Genomic DNA, 26751 nt, shown 5'->3' with positions numbered 1-26751 from the left:
TGGTACTTTAGTTTCAAGTTACACGTGTACTCTTATCATAGTGGGAACAGAGATATAGATTAGGAAACCTATGCATTTGACTGTTATTCAAACTCCAGAAACATCAGTACAAAATAATTACCCATTTCTTAATGTTTATCTAAGATCAAATGAGATCTTAGGATTAGGGTCAAAAATAGAAACATTTTGTATTATGGTGGGCAGTGAGTGATTTACATCTGTATTTATAAAAATTTATAATGTATTAGTTTATATTGTCTTGTATTTTAAATTTTAGCGCAGTCCTTTACCTGATACTTTTGGTTAAAGATGGCAATTTTATCAATTTAATGATAAGTAAACCAGGAGAATTATGGCCAAAGTTTACTAATAAAAGTTCATTATGAAGATAAGGGGTATATACTTGTGAAGTTAGCAATGGTGTGGGATCACCTGGATCATATGATATTATCTGAATGTTATGAATTTAATAATTTTATATTGGTTATAATTAAATTAAATTTTTATTTACATAAAATTTTTATTAAAATTAATCAACAGTTGCACCATTTTACTGTGGTTCCTCAAATCGTGGAAACAGCTGAAGAAACTGCGGTTATTAAATGTGAAGCGGAGGTAATCCAGAACCTACAATTAAATGGATTCTTGGTCTAATTAAGTGAAACGCTGGCAATGGTCAAACTAGTTACTTCTAATTCTATACGATTACTGGTTAACTAAATATGTTACTGATTATGGTTGTAATGCAACTAACATTGGATATGTTACAAGGATGTTTATATATGTATTGGATATATTATTAATTATTATTTATCTATATCAAACTATTATGTTTTCTTTTACCTAGTATATAATCAACTTTTGTATATTAATTTGGTTCTAAAATCGCACGGACGATCTATCAAACGGACGTAGAAACTTTTAATGATGCTTCCAACCATTGAAAATAGATTTTGGGGTGCTTAAGGCACATCTTAAGTAAAAAACAATATGAAATTATTGGTGGACGTTATTACAGTGCTGAGAAAGGCAATTGCAATTAATATATCCAACTAAAGGGATAAATCAAATGTTAAAAATCAAGTCATTTGCCATTATGCACCAAAGAGAGTAAATTAAAATTATTAACTGTTATAACTTTAAGTTTAATTCCTAATTTTTAGATTCTGTTGAGACTCCTTAAGATTTAACTGCATTGAATATTACTGAACTACAATATTAAGTTAAGAACTTGTTTACCTTATTCTATAAAAGGTAATTTTGAAGTCTAAAAATAATGTATGTTTTAGTTGATTAGCTTAAGTAATAATTGTGATCATACCCGTGTATCCATTAGATTAGTGGAATAATTAATTAAGCTACTTAGTTTAAAAATAGTATTTAATAAATATTATAAAAATAATGTATTACAATTTTAACCAATTTTAAGCAAAAATGTAGGTATTAATAAAAATAAAATGACTAGTTATAAGTTTTGAAGAATATTTTTCTGTAGATGTATAAATATTAGTTAGTATATAAAAATAAGTTTTGTCAAAAAAATTAATAAAAAAAATTATTTTAAAACACAATATTATATGTACTTATATTACATAAATACACTTTAATTGTAGAAAATATCTCATATTTTAAACATATTTCAATATGATACAATTAACCACAATTCCGTGTAATATTTAAAATTAATTTGGTAACCTAGCTGATATACCTACTTAAAAATAAATACCTACTGCGTAACAACGAGCAGTAATTAATTATGTTAATTATTTACAGTTTAAACATTGAGTCATTATTATGTTTAGTAACTATTAGATGGACACAACAAGGTTATCACTAGGGACCGGATTTATATGCAAATGCATATTTGTATTGGGATAAGCTTTTTGAAATCTGATGAAAATTGTCCCCCATTTAGATGATTCTTATTAAAATAACACTAATTTTATTTTGCATATTTTGCATATTTCAACGTTTTTACCTATTAAATGCATATTGAATGCATATTTGTAGTTTTAAAGTGTATATTATTATTTATAACACATATATTCGTTTTTCGTCGTATTTTCACGATCACAGCCACATAATATCAATAAAATTGACACCGGTCGTTATTTCCAAAAAGTCTATGTGAAAACCGCGAAAATAAAACAGTGAAAACACTAATAGCGAAAAGTAAGAAAACCTATACGTATATACTTACAGATAATCGGAGGAATTTAACGTTTGAACACATTAAGGAACTTCTGATCATCCAATGCAATAAGATAAAATATGAAATCAATTTTTGTTTCAGTTTTTATTAATGTGAGTTAATACTTTATAGATTGAAGATGCAGAATGATAAATGGCAACGAAGACGACAAAATACTTTATAAGCTTTTTTTATACTTTTTTAATACCATATTAATTAATAAATATTGTTACATAATTTTACATAATACATATCTTTACATAGGTTTAAACAAAACTTTAAATGCATATTTAAGTACATATTTAAAAATAAATACATATTTCATAACATATTACAGCATTATTAGAAGCATATTTTGAGGGTTTTTTGTGCATATAAATCCGGTCCCTAGTTATCACATTTTATATAATATGATCTTTATGTAAGGTTTATAAATTTGGAAAACAATTTTTTTTTTTATTTTTAAATTTGATCTTATAATGTCAACTCTGAACCGGAATACGCAGATAGATTCATCGATAGAGAACGACAAACTTTGAGGTGATCGCGTATTTGTTATCTTTTCTGGTGATATCATTAAATTTTAGACCAGACAATCATTTTTTTTCCCGTCGTTGATCGTTAAAAATATTATACTTTCATAAAATTCAATAACTCTTACAAAAACAAAATTTCTTTTCCATGACATTTTTCTTCTCCATTAAAAAAACACTAAGAGAGGTATCATCTACACTGTTTAGTGTTTAATTTTTAAATTGGGATAATTGCATATTCTCTCATCCCTCGTTATGTCTATGTGTATTATTAAATTTAATGTGTGTTTAATTTCACAATAATGATTTAAAAAGGAATCACATACCTACACGTCGTTTACCAACTTGCATGTATGAAGTAACGCAAAGGAATTAACAACGTTTAATTTCAGTATTTGTTGTATAATAAGAAGTAGGTATAAGAGAGGAAGCCTAATATTGATCTTGGCCCTCAGGTATAGTATCGGTTAAAATTATAAATAATAAATAAACAATTTGATAATTTAAAATTATGGGTATATTATAATATATTTTATTTTATACAATAATTTTAATCAGTTTACAATTAATAGTTTCATATTTGAATTAATTTGTGACAAAATTCATATTTACACTATATCTTCTAAACTACGAGTATACGTGTTGTGTATAATTATAGTTTATACTAAGCCCATAATTTATTATAATCTAAATTGAACGTATTAAATGATTACTACTAAACTACATAATATACTAATACACAATTAACAATTTACAATAGATACCTAGGTACTATAATATATATTATGTGTTTAAAAAATAAATCATTTTTGCTTTCCTTGGCTTCAAAACGTGAAAAAACAAAACACGTTTATCAATAAATAATTGCTACGATAATTTTAAATACTTCTTCGCAAACCTTTTTATGTTCCTTCTTATTTGAATTTGAGCAACTTATATGTTTCAATATAAACGTAAGAATAAAATCAAGTAATAAAAAAATAATTATACAAAACAATGGGTTGCACATGCATACAAAATAATACATCATAGAAATGACTAGCTATGTAAACATAGTCGTTTGTAGATGATCCGACTATGTTTGATTTTTGTGAATGGTTTTTCTCACAATTATTCTTATTCCATAGATTACTTTTAAGTCCATAAGTAGATACACTCCTGGAAAAATTTACGGTTTAAAATTATTAAATAGTTTTTTTTTTTTGTTTGCTTATTTTTTCTTAATATGTCATTAGGTTTTAATACTTAGTGGATATTTTTGTTGTAAAAATGAGTAAAAGTTGTAGTTATCTACGCATGGAAAATTATAAATGACTTTCTCTAGTAATATATTTTTTCAACACTATGGTTTTAGATTGCAATTACGATTTATAACTCATAAAATCATGACCACTGATAGTAAGTTATTTCATAGAACATGTAATTTATTGATAGAAAAGTAAACAAATTTAAATGAAATGCATATCAACATATTTGATATCATTGAATTACGAAAAACAAAGACCTAGGTACTTTTACATTGACACACGTTAATAATAATTATTAATTAGTAACAGCACATAATTATTATGTATAAGTACCCAATTAGTGTAATATTACTTATAACAGTATTGGTCGCTTTTAGATTTATGTGATTTTGGCGTATTGATCTAAAAAAAAAAAAAATATTACGAAATTCGGTTCAAAATTCCCGTGTTAATGATGTAAATCGTAAGCTATTAATAAGTGTGCTGTTTAAAAAATAAAAAATCAAATGAAACGAAACGAAATTAACGAGTTGGTCAGCAATAGTATTTAAAGTATGTATTAGAGAGGACGTCGAACCTTCATGTGTTGTCTCAATCTTACTGACGCATATTATACAAAATATACGTCCAGCAGTTCTAATGTTTTAATTGGAAAAGGTAAGATCATTATCTGTGTTCTATTTTTGGTATTTTACCGGAGTATAATTTTTAAACGAGTAATCAGTAAAATGTTGACATTAAAAAATGCTCATAATTTAAAAAAAAAAAATTAAGTATCGTAAAAAACACGGGTATGTTTTCACTATCAAGTTTGATAAAAGGTCATTTCAATTTGACATTGAAACTAAACACACAAAATTGAATTTGCAGAACGTATATTATGGTATGATATGTGTTAGTGACTAGTGAGACAGATATAACACTTGTGTAATCATTATTTAAAATACATAGATACAGCTTTGAAAGTTATGGACCTTAAAAAACAAAAAGTTTTGAAAATTTATAAAAAAAAAAACGAAAAGATTACAACCAAACATGAAATTTAAGTGAACATTTTACACTGCAAACGCGTAAATCACAATCGCGATATCAGTGCGTATAGCGTATTATTTTCTGCGATGTTTAAAATTCGAAAAAAAATTCATAAGTATAATAATCAGTATTGTGGTATCACGACCACGTGCCGTGTCCGTACCTAATACAGTTTACGATATTTTATCATTAAACCATTAATTAGGTAAGTATCACTACTTATAAAATATATCCATATTTTTTTTTTTTTTGTTTTTGTTTCGCGGGCATTGCCTACTTCGCATAGGTTATTAAATCATTTGTATATATATTATATATTATACTCACATCGTTGTTTCTGCAGCATGCTGAAGAACCGTTGGACGGTGTGCTTCAATCTGGCTTGATCTTCCGCCGTCGAATCGTCGTGGTATTTCAACGGCACGATCGCGTCCCCGTGCGGCGACGGTGCGCTCCGTTTTTTCGTTTTCGCGCCTTCGTCATCGTCACCGTAGCCCGACGCCGCGACCGGCGATTTCGACTGGCCCGCAGCGGCGGACGGTCGTTCGGGCAACGTCAATCCCTCGGGCACACTTCGCTTGGGACTCACCGCCACACTGGCGCGTTTGTACGACGGCTGAGCAATCCGCTCGTCCGAGCCCGAAGTCAAGTCGCCGCTGCCGCCGCCGTAACTCTCCTGCGAAAAGGACGGCTGCTGCTGCAGCAGCTGTTGGCCAGAGATCGCGGCCAGCTGTTGGCCCAATTCCTGGCTGTTGGCCGACTGTTGGAAGTCGAAGTTCTGCAACCCGCCGCCGTAACCGTGACCCGCGATCTGTTCGGCGCTACTGCCGCCGCCGCCGTTCAACGGGTAACCAAGGTTCGGTGCCTGGTAACCGAAGTTCTGCGCTTGCTGCAGGTAACCGGGGTTCGAGTACGGCGGGTATTCCTCGGGTTGCGCGTTCGCTTGGAATCCGGCGGGAAACTGTTTTTGAAATCCGTAACCTTGCAGCTGCGGCGTCTTGAGGTCCGCAGGATTGAACGCACCGCCTTGCAGTTGCAGCGACGGCGGTTGGCCGATCAACTGCTGTGAGCTCGCCGTGCTCTGAGACAACGTTAGGTGGTTACTGCCCGTCGGTACGCTCTGCGCAGGCATTTTGATCGGTTTGAAGATCAACAATCCCGCGTGAACCGAATCCTTGTCGACTGCGCAAAAACACACGACAAGTTACAACAACTATATTATAGTATACATGTACCTATACTCATAACGCGTTGAAAATAACACAAAATCTGTAGTATTGTTACTTGTATACGACCGACTCGGCCGTGCATATTTTTGACGATCAAATAAGCGTCTTTTAATAGGTACATAGTAATAAGTCTACGAAATTCGAATCGGTGTTGTACGCGCATCTAAGCATGTTTATTTTTAATGTATCTACCTACGTGACTTCGTGGTATACTCACTATAATCACGTACAAAATGGTCAAATTGTAGAAAGTACCAGCTATCTATCACTGACTAATATTTACGAGGAAGTGTGCCACGGGGCTCTCGGTTTGTATTTAAAAACACAATTACGTAATATTTTACTTTGTTGTCAATTGACTTAATAGGTCTATAAAAAAAGAAAAAAAATGTTTACAGTCAATATAGATTTAATACAGTTTTTATCGTGAAGATAGATGGGGCGCATTTAATTTAAAAGTAAAATTAATAAAGTTAGTTACCGTTGTAGTATTTAAATTTCAAAATATTTGGTTTCTTATACACACCGATGTTTACTAAGTTTATATAAAAAACACGATTTCGAAAATAAAAATCTACTGACCCATACCAAAAATAATATAATGATTATAATGTATTCAAATTATTAGGTTTAGTACCTAGTAAAAACATCCTGTTAAACTACAGTTGCCTATGTTCATTTCATATCTGTATATATATATATATATATTTAAGTACCATCAAAATTAAATAACTTTCCATCAAGTGGGTAATATTTAATTTTACTATCGCGATTCTATCAAATATCAAGATTTTCGAGTTTGGAGTTTCAATTGTGACAAGGAAGGGTTATATAACTCATATAGGTTATTTAACAATTTCATTTGTAGTTAAACTTACTTTTTATACTGATTAATTTGAATTTTTAGAAATAAATGTCATGCATAGGTAACATTTATGTTAGAATCTTAAAGGTAATTAAATAAATCGTCATAAGTCATAACCTTTTCCTGGCAGGTCCTATAAAATATGCTTATTTAATACATATGTAAAAATATTTTAATAATTATTTTTGTATAACAAAAAAGAAAAATAACATTCATCACTACCAATTGATAAAAGTCCATTAACTGGTAAACTAAAAACGGTGTTTCAGTAATATTTTTTCAATCACTTCTAATTTAGTTGCATTAAGTACTTACAAATAAATATATTACTTAATTATTAAAGAATTTTCGATAATAATTCCGGTTACGATTAAGCTGAATTATTTATTCAAGTTTTAGTGACTAATAGGTGTTTTAATCTCATCAGTCATCAGTATTGGTTAAAACTGTCAACAAATTACTGGTCTTGATTTATTACGTATTAATTTTGGTATTAAATTATACTATAGATTATTTTTAAAATTATTGAAAAAGATACTTACTAGGTATTTAATACATATTATTATTATACCTATCGAACGTATTATTTTGTACTTACATGAATTTTGCACTTGATTGACAGCGGATTCCTGTGCATTCTGCACTACAGCTCTCTTTGCCGTAAAGCCGTTACCGCCGTATCCGTTGTAGAGCATGTTACCGCCGTATCCTGCCTGTGACACCCCGAATCCTGTCGGGTAACTAGGAGCCGCAACTTGATACGCGTTGCCGGAGTACACGTTACTCTGGTACCCGTTACTCGGATACACTTGTCCTTGGTACCCAAATGCAGTAGCAGCTCCGTAACCTATAAATCGAAAGTGTATACATTAAAATACTGTACAGAAGGAAAAAAGTTGTCAGTAAAAAATATTTACTGGTTGGCTGGTGTATCGGTGTTACAGGTAGATGGTTGTACAGGCCTACACCGGAGTGTATTTCCGTGTGTGGTTCTTGGTGGACGTCGAACGCATGTGTCGCAATGGTTTTACCAAAGTTTGAAATCGCTTCACCTTTGGTTTGCATCAGTTTACCTTTGGCCACAACCGCGTGTCCTTTAGCTTTGATTAATTGTCCCTTAAGAGCAATCACTCCACCTGTTATCGCTTTTGCGGCTTGAAACACCGACGACATTATTGCTTTTTTAATGCCCCACAAATTGAACGATTTTGTATGGTAAGACTAAAATGCAATATAAGGTTCGTGTTGGTTTCATACATAAATGATTATCGTTATCGTAAACGTTAAATTTATTTAAATATATATAATATATGGTATGGTATGTGTATATATGTATATGTATGTAAGACGCGTAAATTTGATTTAATCTTTTTATAAAATTTGCAAATATGACATACCAATGGTTCTTCGAAATGTTCTGGAAAGTTTTCTGAATGATCAATAGATTTACCCGATGACGTGCCGGATAATGAGCCGATTAACCCTAATTTTTTCTTCAAAAGTGACGAAAATATGTTCCCAGATCTCTTGGTTCTCAAGTCCTCTCTATCGATTTTTGTCTCATCAATTTCTACATTCTCGAGAGGGTCCAATGATGTGGCTCTCGTTACATAACCATTGAGGGCGAAAATGACGACTGTCAATACGAAGATCTGTAAAAAAAAAAATTACAACATAATAATAACAGTTGATTATTTTCAATGACAGAGTTTGCGTATTCAATCGCAGAACTAATTTCATATAATTGTAAGAACAACAAACGATCATAGTAAGCGTTACGAAACATTTTTAATGTCTTAAAGCGTGATTAGTAAGTTATGTGATGATAAGTTTAAATGTTATTATTATTCTGTATAGTAGGAGAAAGTTTGGATACGTTTAATATTGTTATTACAGAACCCGTTTATCCTGATATAGCTAGTTCCGGTCATCTTGAAATGAAAGTAATACGTTACCTCATTTAGACGTTGCTTACATATATTATATATATATGATATGGATTGTTTATTATAACATTCATCGCACGCGTAGCCGATTAACATATTAAATGTATTTTAATTTAATAATTATTACAAGTAGATATTGTTTTACACGTACTATTATGACCGTTAGTTACATAACAAATAGTAAATACACTGTTAATTGTAATTAGTCATTACTCATTAAACAGTACTCTACTACACTATGGTAAGGTAGTGATTAATGATTATACTGTGACTAATTGTATTCAAAGATGCAATTACAAAAGATACAATTTGAATTGATTACATTTATACGGTTATTGATTTTGCAACATTGTAATATTATTATTAAAATGTAATTCAATTCCGTTTGTTTGTTCACCCAACCATTAATCTATTTTTTTTAAATTTTTTTTGGTGGATCAGCTACATTAAGATTCTTGATAATAGCATATGTTTTGAATTTGAATAATTAATAATATGTGTATTATAAGCCAACGACTAAAAAAAACCTCACCTATTGTCTTAATATTCGTAACACAATTATTTAATAGTTTAAATAGTGTAGGTGTTATCTTAAAATAATATAAATAATTAATTTATATTCTATTAAAATTATTAATTATTTTCTTGGATATTGAAAAACAATAATATATTAAAAATAAATAAATACATCGTAAAATATTTATTTTTATTATAGATATATGTATACAAATAAATTATGGTAATATATTATTTTAAACAATTGAAAAGTATTTATTTATTTAAATCTTGCATAGTTCAAGTTCATAAATTTAAATTTAAATATTCTATGGACTGTTATTTTATCAAATGTGTCGTTATTGTTTAACATTTCTTTTGATAAAAAAAGTTTTTTAAAAAGAAAACCATCATTGTTTGAAAAGAAATAAAAATAATACAATACACTTTTTTATTTTTTCATATTAAGCTTTTGAAGATTTTTTTTATCAGAGAATATGGACATGTATAAGTGAAAGTTATAAATCAATATTTCTTTTAAATAATTCAAATAATTCTTATCGTAAAATTTACTTCTTGTGTGGCCTTGAAATAAAAATATTCGATCTCAATACAAGTCTATTAAAATATTGTTTTTATATTAGTATTGATTATTGTCGTCTACGTAGTTTTTTAGATTTCCCCATAAGTAAGTTTCCTATCCGTAATATTTATGTCTGTATTTATTTTTATTCCGTGATTTAAACCGGTTCTAAGTAAAGCTACTTAGATATTTTAGTTGCGTAACGCAAGTACTATATAGTTGACCCTTAACGACCCAGACCTTGCTTTCTTCATTTCGCAGTAAAGATATACGCTTATTACTTCGTCATATATAGTGAAATTGTTTCGGAATTAAACGAAAGTAAATATTATAACCAAAATTGTATTTAATTTATTTAATTTTTGTTATATTGTTAGATTGTAAATCTAAATCAGTGATTCATAAAAATCCAATAAAGTGTTAGTCAATATTTTCGAGTAATAATTTAGGAGTATAAGCCGATAATTGATAAAGCAAATAAAACCGAATTAAATATAATATTACTTTATTCATTATTATTATTTTATTAATAGCCACTAGTATTAAGACTATGATAACTCAGTATTAATTTATTATATTTTAGAATGCTTTTAACGAATTTATATTCAATTTGAACATTTTGTATGATTGGAATATTATCCTTAATTCTTGGTATAGGTTTAAAAAAACATATATATATATATATTATTTATATGTATGTTTTTTAGTTATATAATAGCCAATAAGATGATTATGTTATGTATTTATTTTTAGAGAAATATGTTCACGAATACTACCAAAAGTAATGAGGTGTTTCAAGTAATCGAGACATATCAGTAAAAAGTAATAATAATGCAATATTCAATACTTCCTTCCTGTTGACGTCACGTGATGAAATGAGAAGGCTTTCATTTCGAGTTCCGGAATGGGTGATACACAGGATTGCACATAATTAATTATATTTTTATAAGGCACAGCATACAAAAAAAAAAACACACATTTTCTAATAAGAAATAAATCTTAGTCTCTTTTCATTTTTAAGCTGATGTTATCGTTTGTAAACATAAAACATATTATTTAATACTCGAAACCTATATACAAGTTTTACCCATTTGAGTTTTACTAACACATTATTATAATTCTTTTAATGTATTATTTCATATCATTAAAATTTATAATAATTCAATGAATAATTCAACGTGCGCAATATGACCACCAATCCTTTTATTTTTTGTTGGTTTTACACGGAATTTAATATAGTTTAATTATTCAAAACTTTTACTTGTATTTCAAAATGTATTAGTTATTTAATATGTTATGCATAAAAAAAAAATTTAACACGCTATTTAGATAAGTATATCACCAAGCGCCGGCTAACAGGGAAATATAACAAAATTAGTTATGGTATGTTAAAAAATCCTTACACTGTTATGTAATTTTATGTTATGCTATAAAAAAAAAAATCAACTATATCCATTAACATCATCATAATAATAAAATCATAAAGATGGACACTATGCACCAATGGCTTGTGGTTATAAAACTACATACATAATAAAACATGAAATGCACGGTTTATTTTAATAACTTTATTATATATTGTTATTAATTTTTTCATACATGTCACTTTTCACTATCTTTGTAATATTAAATTAAAATATATATTATTGAATATTTTGATTATGAATTTTTTTTTTCGTGACATATAGAATGTACATTTTTAAAAGAAGTATAATTTACTTTAAATTATAATACTTTTATTTAATTCTATTTATTTTTATAGAGTTATAGAATTGTTATTATTTATTAATATCTTATATTATATCTATTAAAATGCATTGATACTAGTGTTTAATTTAAAGCTAAAAAGCTAAATAGGTAGTAAAAATGTTTTATGAATTTAATTATATCTTTTAACATTTTAGTGTTGTAATTGTGTAATCATGAATTGGTAACTTATAATTACTATACAAAATTAATATAAATTAAAAAATAAAAAAAAAATTAAATTTATCTATAATTAATTTTATTTATTTATTATTAAATTATAAATTGTTAAATATTTTAAACTAGATTCATAGCTAAATTCATGTTTTTATCAATATTGACGTTAAATCATACTTAAATTTTCTCTGAGCAATTTTAATTTTATCGTTTTTTCCAATACTGACTATCGTCATATAAAATTCTTTATTTCACATTGATTATTATGTGAAATTAAGTATACATGCTTAATTAATTCAATTAATACTTAATAATATTATTAATTATTATTATATTATACTATTTTATATTATTATATCTTTATCATTATTTGAGAACATCAACTTCAAATTATTTCAGCTTACATTAGATTAACATTGAATTTACATTAGATTGATTTATAAATTAACCATAGAATTTTTTTTTTTTTAATAGAGATTAATTCATATATATTTAAAAATAGTCCGATATTTTCATGCAGATTTTCCGGAATATGAAATTCGTTTCTAGTCTTTGTAGAAAATGGTTAATAGGTAATAACTGTTATTTGTACATTGTGTGTTAGGTATAATGGAGTGAACGTCTTTGCCATAAAATATCTATTAGAGATCCTTATATGATAAATTTAGTTTACCTTTTTCCTTACGATTTAAGTTAATGCGGTTTAACCAGAGTTTAAAAAAGTATTTTATTTTTCTTAATTTATATTTGTATTATTGTTGAAAGTGTAGTAGTAAATTATATTTTATCTCACTTATATTGCTTATAATATTCTAATATTATAATATACATAAAAAATAATTATTCACTTAGTATTGCAGTTATTTGTTGCTACTTTTTTGTTTATTTGATATAAACAAGCGTGTTTCCTTAATTAAATTTAATAATTAATATTAAAATTAATAACTGTAGTATAACCAATTTTTTTTTCAATGTTTAGTTGCTAGTGAATCACAGTATATTTTAACTGGATCATTAACAGTAAATTATTTTTTAAAAATGTATGAAAATTAATAATGTCTTTTTGAATTTTAGGTTTTTTGTTTTCAATATTAGATATTGTTTAAAACTATATAATTTAACCATGTATATATTAAAGTTAATTTAATTGGTTACAAATTGTACATAGATATATATTACATATGTTAAAAAACGTGTAGCTTGTATGAGTTGTATGGTTTTATATGTTTATAGCAATTATAACCATATAGATCATATTGTATAATACGTATAGGTATGTATTTATTTTTGAATAAATTCAAGTAATTCTGAATAAAATGCACATAGTATCTGATATATTTACATACCTATATATTTTTTCCAAGAATACTTCATAAATATTTAAAAATAGAGTATTTTATTCTGCTTAATCTAAACAGGACTTATGTTTTCTAATTTTAATATTCTAGTTTTATGTAATTCTTTGAATTTTTCGCTTCAGGACGTAATATTCATTTTTATAATTATAGGTACACATGTTTAAATGTTAGAGATTATTATTTTAAATTTAATGTTTAAACTTGTATACAATATTAGTGGGTGATTTAATTAATTCAAAGAATAAATTACATATTTTAAAATAACCTATAAAAATCTTTTATGGTATCATTGTTTATTTATTCAACTGTATAGTTTCTTAAATTATAAGTTGATGTGCGTGTTGGGACATTGCCAATTACTTTATCGTAACATATTTCTGTAAGTACCTAATAAACATTAAAAACGTATTGTTGTACATAGGCATCATTATTTTCTTATGCAACAAAAGTAGGTGAAATTTTTATTTGGTTTTAAGTATTGTGAAATGTCGTATACATTTATACAGGTTATTTAAACCAGTTTACCTTTGTTACACCTTAAATATGATCAAAGTGGTATATTTAGTAAAAATTTAAGTGTTAATGAAAATGTGGCTCATTAATAGTACACTCACGTGGCCACTCAAGTAACTATAAATTATAGATGGAGAATCAGATATTTACTATTTAGACGTGTCCTTGAAGGCAACTCCAAAATTTCTAAGAAAGTATATTTTTTAGCAGTGCCCCAGGCTATTCTACAGGTTTTGGCCCGTTATTCAAGTTAGTTTATTGTAAATAAATGTAATTATATTTTTAAATTTTAAATTAATTTGGTAGTGATCACTAATTAGTGAAAAAAGTGTGCAAATAAGCAACTGTCTATTTCTGACAAGTGAGATCGTATATGAGCAAATTGTATGCATATTACATAATATAGTCCTATTTTAATTTAAAAATAATAGTTATCATAATCATGTAAAATATATTATTATTATAATATTATAAAATTAAATAGTAAAATTATTGTTGCCAATAACAGTAAATATCAACCTCCCACAAAGATACTCCTAAAGCAGTACATAGATTTAAATATATGGTTTAAGTATTTATATATTTAAAAATTCTAAACATTTGGATTTGAATAAATTTATTGTTATTTAACCTTGTATACTATTTTTTCAGCTTTTGAACTATCATACGAAGAGAAACCGCTTTCCCATTATTTTTCTATATATATACCAACTGGCCACTAAATAGGCAATCGGATGGTTTTTCAAAACAAGAAGTTAATTCAATCTGCAGTAAATAGTATGTTATTTTATTAATACATAAACGAATATCGTTATAAAATTATTATTATTCAGTACATACCAGTTTTCAAAATATTTATCTGAAAATATTAATACATAATAAATTATAACTTCTTTATGGCGCTATATTGTTATTATAATATATGCAAGTAAATTAACTCCAAAATTTAACATAAAAATATTGGTTATGTATTAACATCATACTTATTATGTTGTATTCAGCAAAAAAAAAAAAAAATCCTTAATATATACCAAAATATTCATTTATTAATACTCTTTTTTCAATAAATTCCATTTTTATTTTTTTATTTTTTGAAAACCGTTCTGACTTGATTAGAGGTGGGTAAGTAGAGTTACATTTTAATGAATAGAACCTGTGTTTTTTTTTTCAAGAATATGCGATCTTTATTATCTAACTTGAAGTCTTACTCGGAAATTGTTTACCATTTCATATTTAACTATCTTACAGATACACAAATAGATTTTCCGCTCTTTTTCCGATATAGCAAAATTAAAAAAAAAAAAAAAAAAAAAAAAACGTAGATGACACAACAAAAACAGTAATTAATTTCCCTTGGAACCTTAATAAGGCACGCATAACCATAGAGTTTTTTTAAAACACTGAATTGACGATCATCGCGACATTATCGTGTAGGTATGCTTAACGTGATCCATAAGAATTACGTCTGTCCGCGGTCGTGCGAAATCACTCGATGACGACCTTCATGGATCGAACTATTTTCTACCGCTGCAGCTCAATAGATTGTAGGCTGCGACTATTACTATCGCTGCATTCCGTGTAACGGTAGGTATGTACGTATGTTTTCACTATCCCACACGATATTCCGTCGATAGGCCGCCAACAGGTGTTTGCAATCGTAAAGACGATTGATCGTCACTGCAGTTTTCTTCTTATAAAAATAAACGATTGCAGTTGACGAGGTGATCGACAAAACATCGGATAGGTGAGCATTACCGCAGCGTGTGGCGCTGATATCGCGGGCGAGCTGAGTCGTTCATGCTTTCTAAACGCGAGCTGTGCACTGTCGTCGATACGATACAGTATAGGTAGTTTACGATATGGAATCGACGGTAATATAATAATAAACACGCTACTCAATATACCTCGGCTACTGCAGTTCAGGCTTCAAAGACGGGCGGCTTGCGCGCGTGGCGAAATCCGCTACCGTCGGAGTACACACGAGGTTGATTAATGATTAAAAATGATTTATTATTGACACCGTCACGACGGCGGCAGAAAGCCGAACTCGATTTGACCCAAACTCAACCCCGACGTTGGTAGGCACCGTTTGGCGCTCAACACTCGACGATACGCTTAATTTGTTTTCCAATTTCCGTATTGCAAACTAATTTGATGTTCATTTCGTGTACTGCAGTACCTAGGCGGCAGCATATTATCATTATGACCGCATTGAACTAGAATAGTCGTGCCAAATAAATATTGCGTTTGTTTCGCGCGCCTCAATTTTCTGTAAATATTAGGTACCTATACAGTATTTTTACGTCGCGATGGTAGGTTAAAATTCATTCGACACGTTTCGTCATCGAAATAGCACATTATAAGCCTGTCGGGTCACAACTTTACTCGTAAATTTTGGCGGTAAAAGTGGAGGATTTTAAATTAGACTCGGCTGTAAGCTAATCGACAATTATTTAACGATTGTTTCCATTTAAAACGATCGTTGTGTGTTGTCATCTAGATATTTATTGTAACCTGTTGAGTATCATAATAATAATAATAATAATAATAATTCATTTTTAATTTTCTAGGTTTTACACACCTACAAACGAATTATTGTACGTAAACTCATATCTTATAAAAAAAAATATCGTTTTTTCTTAACTATTATATTATTCAATACTACCTATATAATTGATCTACATAGTTTTGTCATTGAAATCATACTTTCATATTCATACACGCTTGGTAATTATTAATAAATAATAACACAGTACGTTAGTAAAATTAAATATACCGATTTAAAGTCAATTTTACAGTGATTAAAATAATACCCTCATGAGTGATGATCGAACACATTGATAATTATATTATTTATAATTCAATTCAAAGAAATGTAGCATACATTTTTTTCTCCTAATTACGCTTTAAATCAATTACAGTGAAAATATTTCGTATGCATATTATAAACAAATACATCACATTGTAAGCTGTTGCATATAATTCGTGTAAATTTAAATAGTCACATTTGTAATAATTGGAACATTTTTTTCTACGTTTCATGTTTCACGTCAAACGACATAAATTTGTAGGTAGGTGCCTATAAATATCTTTATTTACGTTATTTGTGCTGTTGCCGATACAGAAAAGACAATCATTTATTCTACTGTTGTAACTATTATTTTTATCACTATTATCGTTACTATTACTATTGTATTCAGTTTTTTAATATTATTATTATTTTTTTTTTTTTTTGTATAGCGCGCGTGAGATGTTTAATGCCGTTAGAACTGACTTTCACCTTCGGACGTCAATACTGCCGCAGGTTGATGTTTTGGCGGCAAATACGTATATAGATATACGAATGCAACAAATATAAACATTTTACATACCATTCGTCGGGTAATTTGTATTTACGATATTTTAGAAGTTCATAATAATCAGTTGTAAAACTTATTACGTTACACATTATTCACGCCAATATTAATTGATTTAATTTTAAGACTCGAACACTGAGTTCCAACTAAATAAACGAAATAACGGTATTTATAAGATTTATACCTATAGATGTTAACACGCGTCATACTTGGTCCATAAGTCATAGCAGTACTTTTTAAAAATAATTCCGTAGAATGACAATATCACAATTTGATATACCTCCAGTCTATCGTTTTGGACTTGTGTCGAGGATTAAAATGACAATAAGTTTCTTAACGAAATCGAGTAATTAATAAAAGCAGCGATTCGCGAAAGTAAATATACAATGGTTCATGATTTCATGAAGATGATGTCGCATCAATTATTCAGTTATACTCAAATAGTGAAAGTATTATCCTAGACGAATGTGACACTAATTAGTACGTAAATATAATTTTTCTTAATTAAATATTTTTAATTTTAAGTTAATATTAGTGAAAACTTTTACTAGAATGACAAAAAGATTAAATAATTTTTTTGTTTTAATTATAATAACCCCCGGAAATGCGTAGCTATTGGAAAAACTGAATAATTTAGTATATAAATACAACATTTAAATGCCAAAATAGTTAAATTATGAAAATAATAATTACGTGTTCTAATATCAAAATTCCATATCAGAGGTTTTAGAATCTTCATGCATCATGTGGGTTTGAAAATGTGTTTATGACATTTTTTACCATGCGTAGATGGTATAAATAACATAAGAAAAATCAATTTATAATTTATTATTATAAAACTATATATATTTAATTAAAGTAAAAATAAAATGTTGGGTTAGGTTAATTAGATTTCTTAATGAATTATTTGAAAACTGTGTTAATAATATTAATTACATAAAAATTGGGAAGTATTACTTATTCCAATCTAATGATTTTACTAAATTTTTCTAGAATAAAAATCAATTCCTATTAGATACCCGATATACTTAACTAAACCATATTTGTTAAATTAAAATGTAATTAAGATATAAATTATTTAATTGTATATTAAAATATTCACTGAAAATACATCGTTATAGGAAACGTCGTGGGCAATTTAAACTGAAACAGCTGATATGTTTAGAAATTAAAATTACTTTAAGTAAGTTAAAATAGTCAACAGTTATGGTGTACTATTTATATTATTACCTTATAGTCTAAATATTAAGTAATTTAGTACCTAGTGTACAATATATACATAATATTATGTACCGAACAAAAAATATTGATATTTTCATAGACACATAAATTATTGAAATTTAAAGTATAAGTTAATGATCCACATTGATGAGAATGCATGTTTATGAAAATTATTCTTGGAACTAAAATTATTAATAATTATCATTTAGTAACTTTAAGCGTATAAGTATATTTTTTTTTAATCTAAATTAGTTCTTTTAATTTAATCGATAAATGTTGTTATAAGTATTATAGTAGGTATATGGTAACGGTTTAAAATTAAAATAAATAAATTTAAAACGGCCGTCATGATAGTGCAGAGGAAAATAGGAAAATAAAATATGTACTTAGTAAAAGAAAAAATGTATTAACATACCTTCATTTTGACAATTTAACATCAATAGCACAGTACTTATACTTATAACAATAACAACCAAATCGACGGTCCCGTATAAAAAATATAATATATTTCCACTGATAGAAAATAATTTGTATAAATTAAATAAGCACTCTCACTATATCACGCGCGCGGGAAGCACTTGCATTCTCACCAGCTCCGTACGTCATACAGTGCTCGGTATCATCACATGAGGCTTTTACCCGGACGGTTACCGCGCAATGACCCCACCACGGAACACGGTAATAATATTGTCTTACACAACGACCACGAGGTCCTTTCTCCACACATTACTGTTATTATTTTTGTACCGGGTACTCACACCCAACCGTGCACAATATAAAATATAAAACACGATAATGTGAATTCAAGAACTTTAATGGAGAGGTCTATTACATATTCATTAGACCTGTTTTTCAAATAAATAAAAAGGAACACAATTGAAAGACAAGAATAAAAAATGACTTTTATTGCCAGAGGGGGTCTTTCCAGTCAACCTTGAATCCGAGCATGACTTTTTTCCTAAAATCCGTTTTACTTATACGAGTACGTCTGACGTAAACCATTTTAGTAAAAAAAAATCGATTAAAAAACATTTTTTGAACCAGCTATCAATTTATTATGTCCGTTTAAAGATTATACGAAAATTTGTTGCCAAGTATATGAGTAACGTAAAAAGAAATTTTAATTTTTAACGTAAGTGATTCATTTTGGTACTGAAATTAACGTTATAAAAATGGTGTCCATATTAACCCTTACATATAGTTATAACTTATATGTGATAAAATAGAATAATTATTGATTTTTATCAGGTTATAACTTATAATTTAGTAATATTAAGTAATATTAGACTAGTTTAATATTGGTTTGAGTAAGTAGTTTTAAGATAAAATATATAATTTATATAAAAATATGACCATAGAAAACCATTTAAAAAAAAAGTTTAACTGTGATTACTTGTTTTACAATTTTTATTTTTACGTTATCCATGTCAATCGTTTTATGGAGAGATAAACATTTTTATCATTACGTTTTTGAATTCTTACGAAAATTTAATTTAATGTTTTTGAATTGAACCATTTAAACCTTCCACTCTACAGACTACAATTATGGCAATAAGAAAACTTTTAATAATATGAAATAGACCAGCGATTCTCAAACTGGGGGTCGCCATCAATCTTTTTAGGGTCGTCAATATATAAAATTAATTTATTAAAACTAAAAGAAAAATTTCTCAAATATTTTGATCCAACGAAAGACACGAGTCCTGCAAACAATTTATGAGTTATTAATCCATTTTTAAAATCAAACAAAAACGTATTATCATTATCAAATGAAGAAAAATTAATTGAATTACATTCTAGCTACAAATCTTGGTGACATTATGAAGGGTCGCAGCCTCAAAAATATTGAGAACTGCTGAAATAGACCACGCGAGCGTCCAAAATAATTAAGTAAGCATTATTTTGTTTTCCTGGGTTATTCAGTGTAAATTAAATAAGTTAACTTGTTCTGAAAACACACTCTGAGAAAAATTCAGAGTTTATGAAAATCATTCTACTTACAGGGCGGTAAAGACGAAAATAATTTGTGTACGGTAATACCTATTATTGGAAAGTATATACTCGGTCTACCCGTAAATTATATAATTTTTTTTTTTATCTGAGTATTCTATGTATCCACAGAACTTACCCGAAGTGATTCACATATTATTGTACTTTTAACTTTTAAGTAAAATATAAACATCACACTCCCTAAAACGATTACTTCTTACCACGTGTGTACCACCTTCATGACGCCCAGACAGTAATAATGATAATAATAATATTTACTATAATATTGTGTCGAATCGTTGATGATTTCCTACTGCATAGTTTGATGTTATGACATGTCGATCACGGATACGGTTATTTGTATTATTATCTCGTTGTTGCCATTATTCCATGTGATACAAGTGGAAAATTATCACGCAAACCGTATGAAATTGAATCTCAACAATACAAATGTGTTATAGTGGCAATCAATGATTTTTTCCACTAGATTTGAAATCTCACACATATAGTTTATCGTACGTAGATGTTATTATTATTACGAATCATTGGTAATTTATGGTGAGGAGATGCATTAAAATCTCCAACCGATTTTAAATCTTAACGCTAGCTACAGTATTCAATGCGGATATTTGAGTATCTGACACGTCATCAGTAACAAACTTATATGCGTATAAGTGTATCGCATATAAACGACTTAAATTAAAACAAGAACCTATACGAAATAAAAATTCTCATGAAGAATAAAATCATGTAGGTAATAGATAGGTATCTAATTATTTGAATCTTTTAACAACTATGTGTTTTACTCAAACTATGAGTTAGGCACATTCTTCTCTATACCATACGTTAGGTATTTATTTATGTAGACTAAAATATGAACTATAGTAATACGTTTGTATTGAAGAAAGTTAATAATATTACATACAAATTAATAATCATACCTTACCGACCATGGACTACATGAAATATAATGAAAGTGAATGCATAAGTAACATAATAATATGATTCAAAATGTTTTAAAGATTTTAAAATAAAAATGTAAGATCTGTATTATACATGAAAATTAGTATTAATTAATTTTGAATTTATATCACTAAAATACTTGGTTAATAATTCAATTAAAATGCTACTATGACAAATATATTTTAACTATTGTTAATTAACTTAACACGTGATAATATAGTTATAACTTTGTTAATTTAGTATCGTATTAAATATCGTATATAGTAAAAAATTTTAGTATGTTATACAGCAAACACATGTAAGATATATAACAATATACTTCGAAATTATCAATAAGTATAAACAACAAAATATAGAATATTATAACCAAGTAAATCTGCACTTTTCCACCAAAGTTGACCTTTTCATTAACCGCCAGTATAGCAATATATATTTTTATTTTTTACTACATCGAATTCAGTTTTTAGATTTTAATGACCTCTTTTTTATAAAAAAAAAAAAAGTTGCGAAATTATAAATAATTAGCAATAATTTTAAAAATAACTTTAAATTTAAATAAAAGCGAGTAATAAATTATTAATTAAAAATATTATATACGTACAAATTGCATAAATACAAAATATTTTATGATGTAAGTAATATGTAAAAAAATATAAGACTACAAAATTATGAAAAAAAAATATATATAATAAATTTTAAAAATTCTATTCATATATAAAATACTTAAAAAAGCTATATTTTTAATTGGTGCCTAATGCTTTGTAAGTGGTCAATTTTATTGAAAAAGGGAAAGATAATGATCTAAATAATATTTATCTACTGTTTACCTATTATCATTATTATTAATATTTAGTCTAAACACTTAAAGTATAAAATAATTTTCAATCAAAATAGAAGTAATAAAGTGAGAATTCAAAATATTTTTATAAACATAGTATGTATAGATTACAAAAAAAGCAGATATGGTAAAATTGTTGACACTTTTACTACAATAATTGAAGTTTTCTTTAGATAAGTATCATCAATTTATGTTATTATTGACGGATTGATGGATAATGGATTAAGGACTTATATGATTTATAGTTTATACAATCGAAAAGATTATATATTATTATTTTGTTGCATGCCAATTTTAACGTTGTGTAATATACTTATACACATCATGTTATTATACGGTAATATACGATGAAAAATAAAATAAAAATTGTGAATAAAGATAACACGCGTAAAACAAACCTGTGTCCTAAACTACGCCATATATTACATACCTATGTAGTATAACTAATTCTTAAATTATTGTACAATCAGTAAAGTAAAAATTAAATTATCCTCCTAAGATTAAAATTATCTTTATTTATTAGTTATTTCAAAGTTTTTAATAAAAAATAATTTAAAATTGTCAAACTAAAAAATTTGTAATATAACTGTCAGAATACAAGATAATTACTGTTATCGTGTACTAAAAAAATCTTTTCCAACGCGTTTTAATAGTTTATCAGTTTATTTTGTATATTTTTTATAGTACCTATATAATATAATAATTAATAATTTGACTCCCTAAATTGAAAAATAATTAAATATAGTAACTAGTTCCTATTGAGTCTTGAAATATGATTACAGCGTTAATCGTTAAAAAATAACCGATTGAAATAGTTACAACGGAAATTATTAAATTATACTATTGAATTTATAAACATACGAAAAAATGCATAAGAGTAGAATACTTGAATGTAATTGCGTACATTTTATACTGTTAGATCATAAAAAGTTTAAAAATAATTTAAAAATTATAATTTTTAAGTACATAATATATAATATTGTCTATTGGTATGATTTGAATACTCTTATGTTGTTTGTATGAGTTTTATCATTTTAAATTCATTTGATACCATGATGGCATAATATTAAGTATTTTAAATTGTACAAAAAGTGACATTATGATCTCTGTATAATTATGGAAAAGTTGTATTCGTCATGATCGTAGAGAGTGTTAAGTGTTAGTATAAACTTAATATGAAAATTTAATACGGTTGAGAGATTTTAACAATTTAATATTATGACTGGATTTAAAGATATATTTCATTCATGTGCAATATTAAAAATATTTACGAAATATTCATTATTGCAAAAAAAAAAAAAAAATATAATGTATTTTTTTAAATCAATTTAATTAAAAAGTATGTAATTTATATTATTATACAACATAACAAGCCAATTAAACAAGAAATCATATAAGAACATAAATTTCGTATATGAATACACTGTACGGTAGTTACTGATTGTCGTTAAACAATTTGAGAATTAAACAATATAATTGCGATAAAATTAACATAGAATGAACAGTCGTAATTCATAATATTAAAATTAAACTCAAGTAAGAATGTTGCATAAGAAAATTTCTGGTAAAAAAGCCATTACATGGTATTTTTATTAGCACATTATCTTTGATCATTTTATCATAATATAATTTGGAATTTTGTTTTTATAGGTACCTAGTTTCATCTATTTTTAATATGACAGTTTCATTAAAATGTTGATAATTCAATAAATCGGATTATTTCGGAGATTGTTGGAATGGCATCGAATAAAAACATCATTACAAATAATTATTGAAATTTTAATTTTGAATTATGTGAATGCTACGCATAGGTATTTAATGGTTTTAAACAACTGCCCTGTACATATTTGATTCTTATTTAAAATATTAAAAATCTGCGTTTCTTGTTTTTCTAGCTGTGCAGTAACTTATCGTTGACTGGGCATAAATGACACACAAATACGCAATCCACGAGGCGGCATTATCGGCATTATAATATATGCGATGCGGAATCATCTTTGCGTTGGATAGTAATAGGAAACATTTTTTCTTACGTGTGACCAATGGTGAGCAGAAATTAACAAATATGCAGTTGTGATCTTTATATAATTAATAGCGGATGTGGTACCCAGATTAACTGGTTCCATTTATTATCTAAACCTTCCTTGAATCGACAAAATCGATCAAATATATTTGGATTCTATAAGCCACAGCTTTAAATATTTTTCCTTTTATACTTAATAACTGTTACTCGTGGCTTCTATTAAAATATTCTTACGACCCTGCCGGGATTTCAAATAATATGTGTATAAAATGTTGTGCTAGTTGGTAAAAATAATCGTGGATTTGCATAATATGTGTCATTTGCATAGGTTAATATATATACTATACCTCGATTAATAATATCTGCATTATCCGGCTATTCATTATAATAATATAATAACACTCTAAAATCTGTCCATCATTTCTATTTTTCTTCAGTTGATATATTCTCAATTGTTTTTTGTAAAAAATCAAAATTGATCTAGTATTTTTTTAGTATATTAACCTAAAAAGTACTAAATAATGAAATACTAAATCTAACACTTCAACTCGGTGTTCGTTTTTAAAAATTATAAATATTGATAGATTAATATAAATAACTAAAATCTTTGAATTATCATAGCCCTCATACCTTCCAAACTTATTATCATAGATGGATTAGTAAAAAAAGAATGAAAAAAGAGTTAACATGCTTATTAAATTATTTTGTGTAAGAATGATGTAAAATTATTTAAAAACTTTTTTTTAATATATCGACTTCAACAGTTAAAGGTCATAACTCATAAGTGTTGAGTAAAAATAGATACAGAATATATAAAAAATGAAATAAATAATATTTAAATTTTAAGGTACATGGACAATGAACTGCTTTATATATACAACTATACAAGTACAAATTTTTATTATACTCTTAATTCGTCAAAATTCAATTTTGTTTTCAATTGATCACTATGATCAATTGTTTAATCACCTATTCACCCATGTTACGAGTTTAATTTCGATATTTCTAATCGAAAAAATGTTTTTTTTTTTTTGTACTACAAGTTAATTTTTAAGTATAATCTATAGACTATGAATTTCTAATATATACAGTTATATAAAAATTATTTTATTCTGTTTTCTTATGGAAACCTATTATATTGGCTTTATTTTAAATATAATATTCTAATTTGTAACCACATAAGTGTACAAGTAATACTATAATTTTCAGTTGAAAGTGTAAGTATAAGTTTCGTCGTTAAAGCAATTTCGTCGTTATAGCAATTAAATTAAAACGTATCGTAATATATTTTTTTAGTTGAACAATTAACGTAGGTAAGTCGTAAGTTTTAGTATAAATAGATACATATAATTTTACTTTAAGTAAAATTAACAAAATAGGTGATGTAATGTTCAATTTGTTGTTCATGTTTTTTTTTTTTTTTGTAGTTTATCATTTAACAGCCATTATTTTTGTAGGAAGTATTTTTATGGTTTTTCGTTGAACGTTACAAATAATGAATATGCGAACATTGATCAACTTTATTAACCGTTAACCAGTCATTAGGAAATTCTTGATGAGTATCCACTACCCACAAGTAAAAATATTGTAGCCTGTCAGACCTTCGGAGGAAGTAATATGTAAGTGGTTCCTAATAATAACAATGCTACAGTGAAAAAAAATACTTTAGTTCAGAAAGTAATTTAGAAAGGCAATTGAACACTATTAAAAACGATTATACCTAACTTCATAGAATAAAAGCTTTGTTGCCGTCTTGAACTAACTGATTGATATTTTTTGTAATTTATATATAATATAGGCTTTAGGTACATATTTATTTAATCATTAAATTGACCCTTTTATAATATTAATTTAAATCATCTTGCCAGAACCTACGAATAGTACATAAATAATTAATTTATATGGTGTATAATATAATATAGGTTAATTATTAGTAACAACGGTGTACGCAATTTTACAATATAAAACATAGAAATTTAATTATATATATTTAAATCAAAAATTTCATTGACCGAAAGTTGGATCAACGCAACTATTATTCAATAAAACGAAAGCAAGATTATAGAGGAATCATAGTTATTAAAAAATGACTATGCAATATAAGTCTTAAACCATCAGAGCATAAAATATACGACTAGTGCAATGCCTAGAAATACACGATAACAAGTTTTATGACAACATATATTAAGTTTCAAACCATTGAACATCACAATATTATTTTTCGTTTTATAATTTTACCATTTTTTTTTTTTTTAACTTAATTGATTTTTATGTTTTATTATTAATTTATGATCACATAAAAAAGCGAGAAAGTACATAGACATTCTACTGTACAGTAGATATCAAAATATGTACCTAATCTTTGAGTAAGTTATTATGTAACGTTTTGTTAAATTTGAATTAATTAGTGGTAAATATCATTGCATACGAAAAACGATTTTGAGCT

General features: G+C 27.0%; 1 protein-coding gene across 1 annotated transcript; it reads right to left on the bottom strand.

Moving 5' to 3' along the window:
* Positions 1-3569: 3569 nt before the first annotated feature.
* Positions 3570-19111, bottom strand: LOC112601447. Its single transcript, XM_025349090.1, has 6 exons — positions 18908-19111; positions 8495-8749; positions 8015-8318; positions 7696-7944; positions 5331-6185; positions 3570-3882 (listed from the first exon to the last, which is right to left on the bottom strand). Coding segments are annotated over exons 1-6 (1671 nt in total). The 5' UTR covers positions 18914-19111; the 3' UTR covers positions 3570-3880.
* Positions 19112-26751: the final 7640 nt, after the last annotated feature.

The sequence above is a fragment of the Melanaphis sacchari genome, unplaced genomic scaffold, assembly GCF_002803265.2.
Source record: "Melanaphis sacchari strain LSU unplaced genomic scaffold, SCAv2.0 Contig78_pilon_pilon, whole genome shotgun sequence".
In the NCBI taxonomy this organism is placed as follows: domain Eukaryota; kingdom Metazoa; phylum Arthropoda; class Insecta; order Hemiptera; family Aphididae; genus Melanaphis; species Melanaphis sacchari.
The sequence above is the reverse complement of the archived record's forward strand: the minus strand, read 5'-3'. Positions and strand labels throughout refer to the sequence as shown.

Coding starts and splice junctions, on each gene's coding strand:
- LOC112601447 (XM_025349090.1), bottom strand. Junction 7,945..8,014: donor ACCGATACACCAGCCAACCA/GTAAATATTTTT, acceptor TTCGATTTATAG/GTTACGGAGCTGCTACTGCA. Junction 6,186..7,695: donor CAATCAAGTGCAAAATTCAT/GTAAGTACAAAA, acceptor GTTTTTGCGCAG/TCGACAAGGATTCGGTTCAC.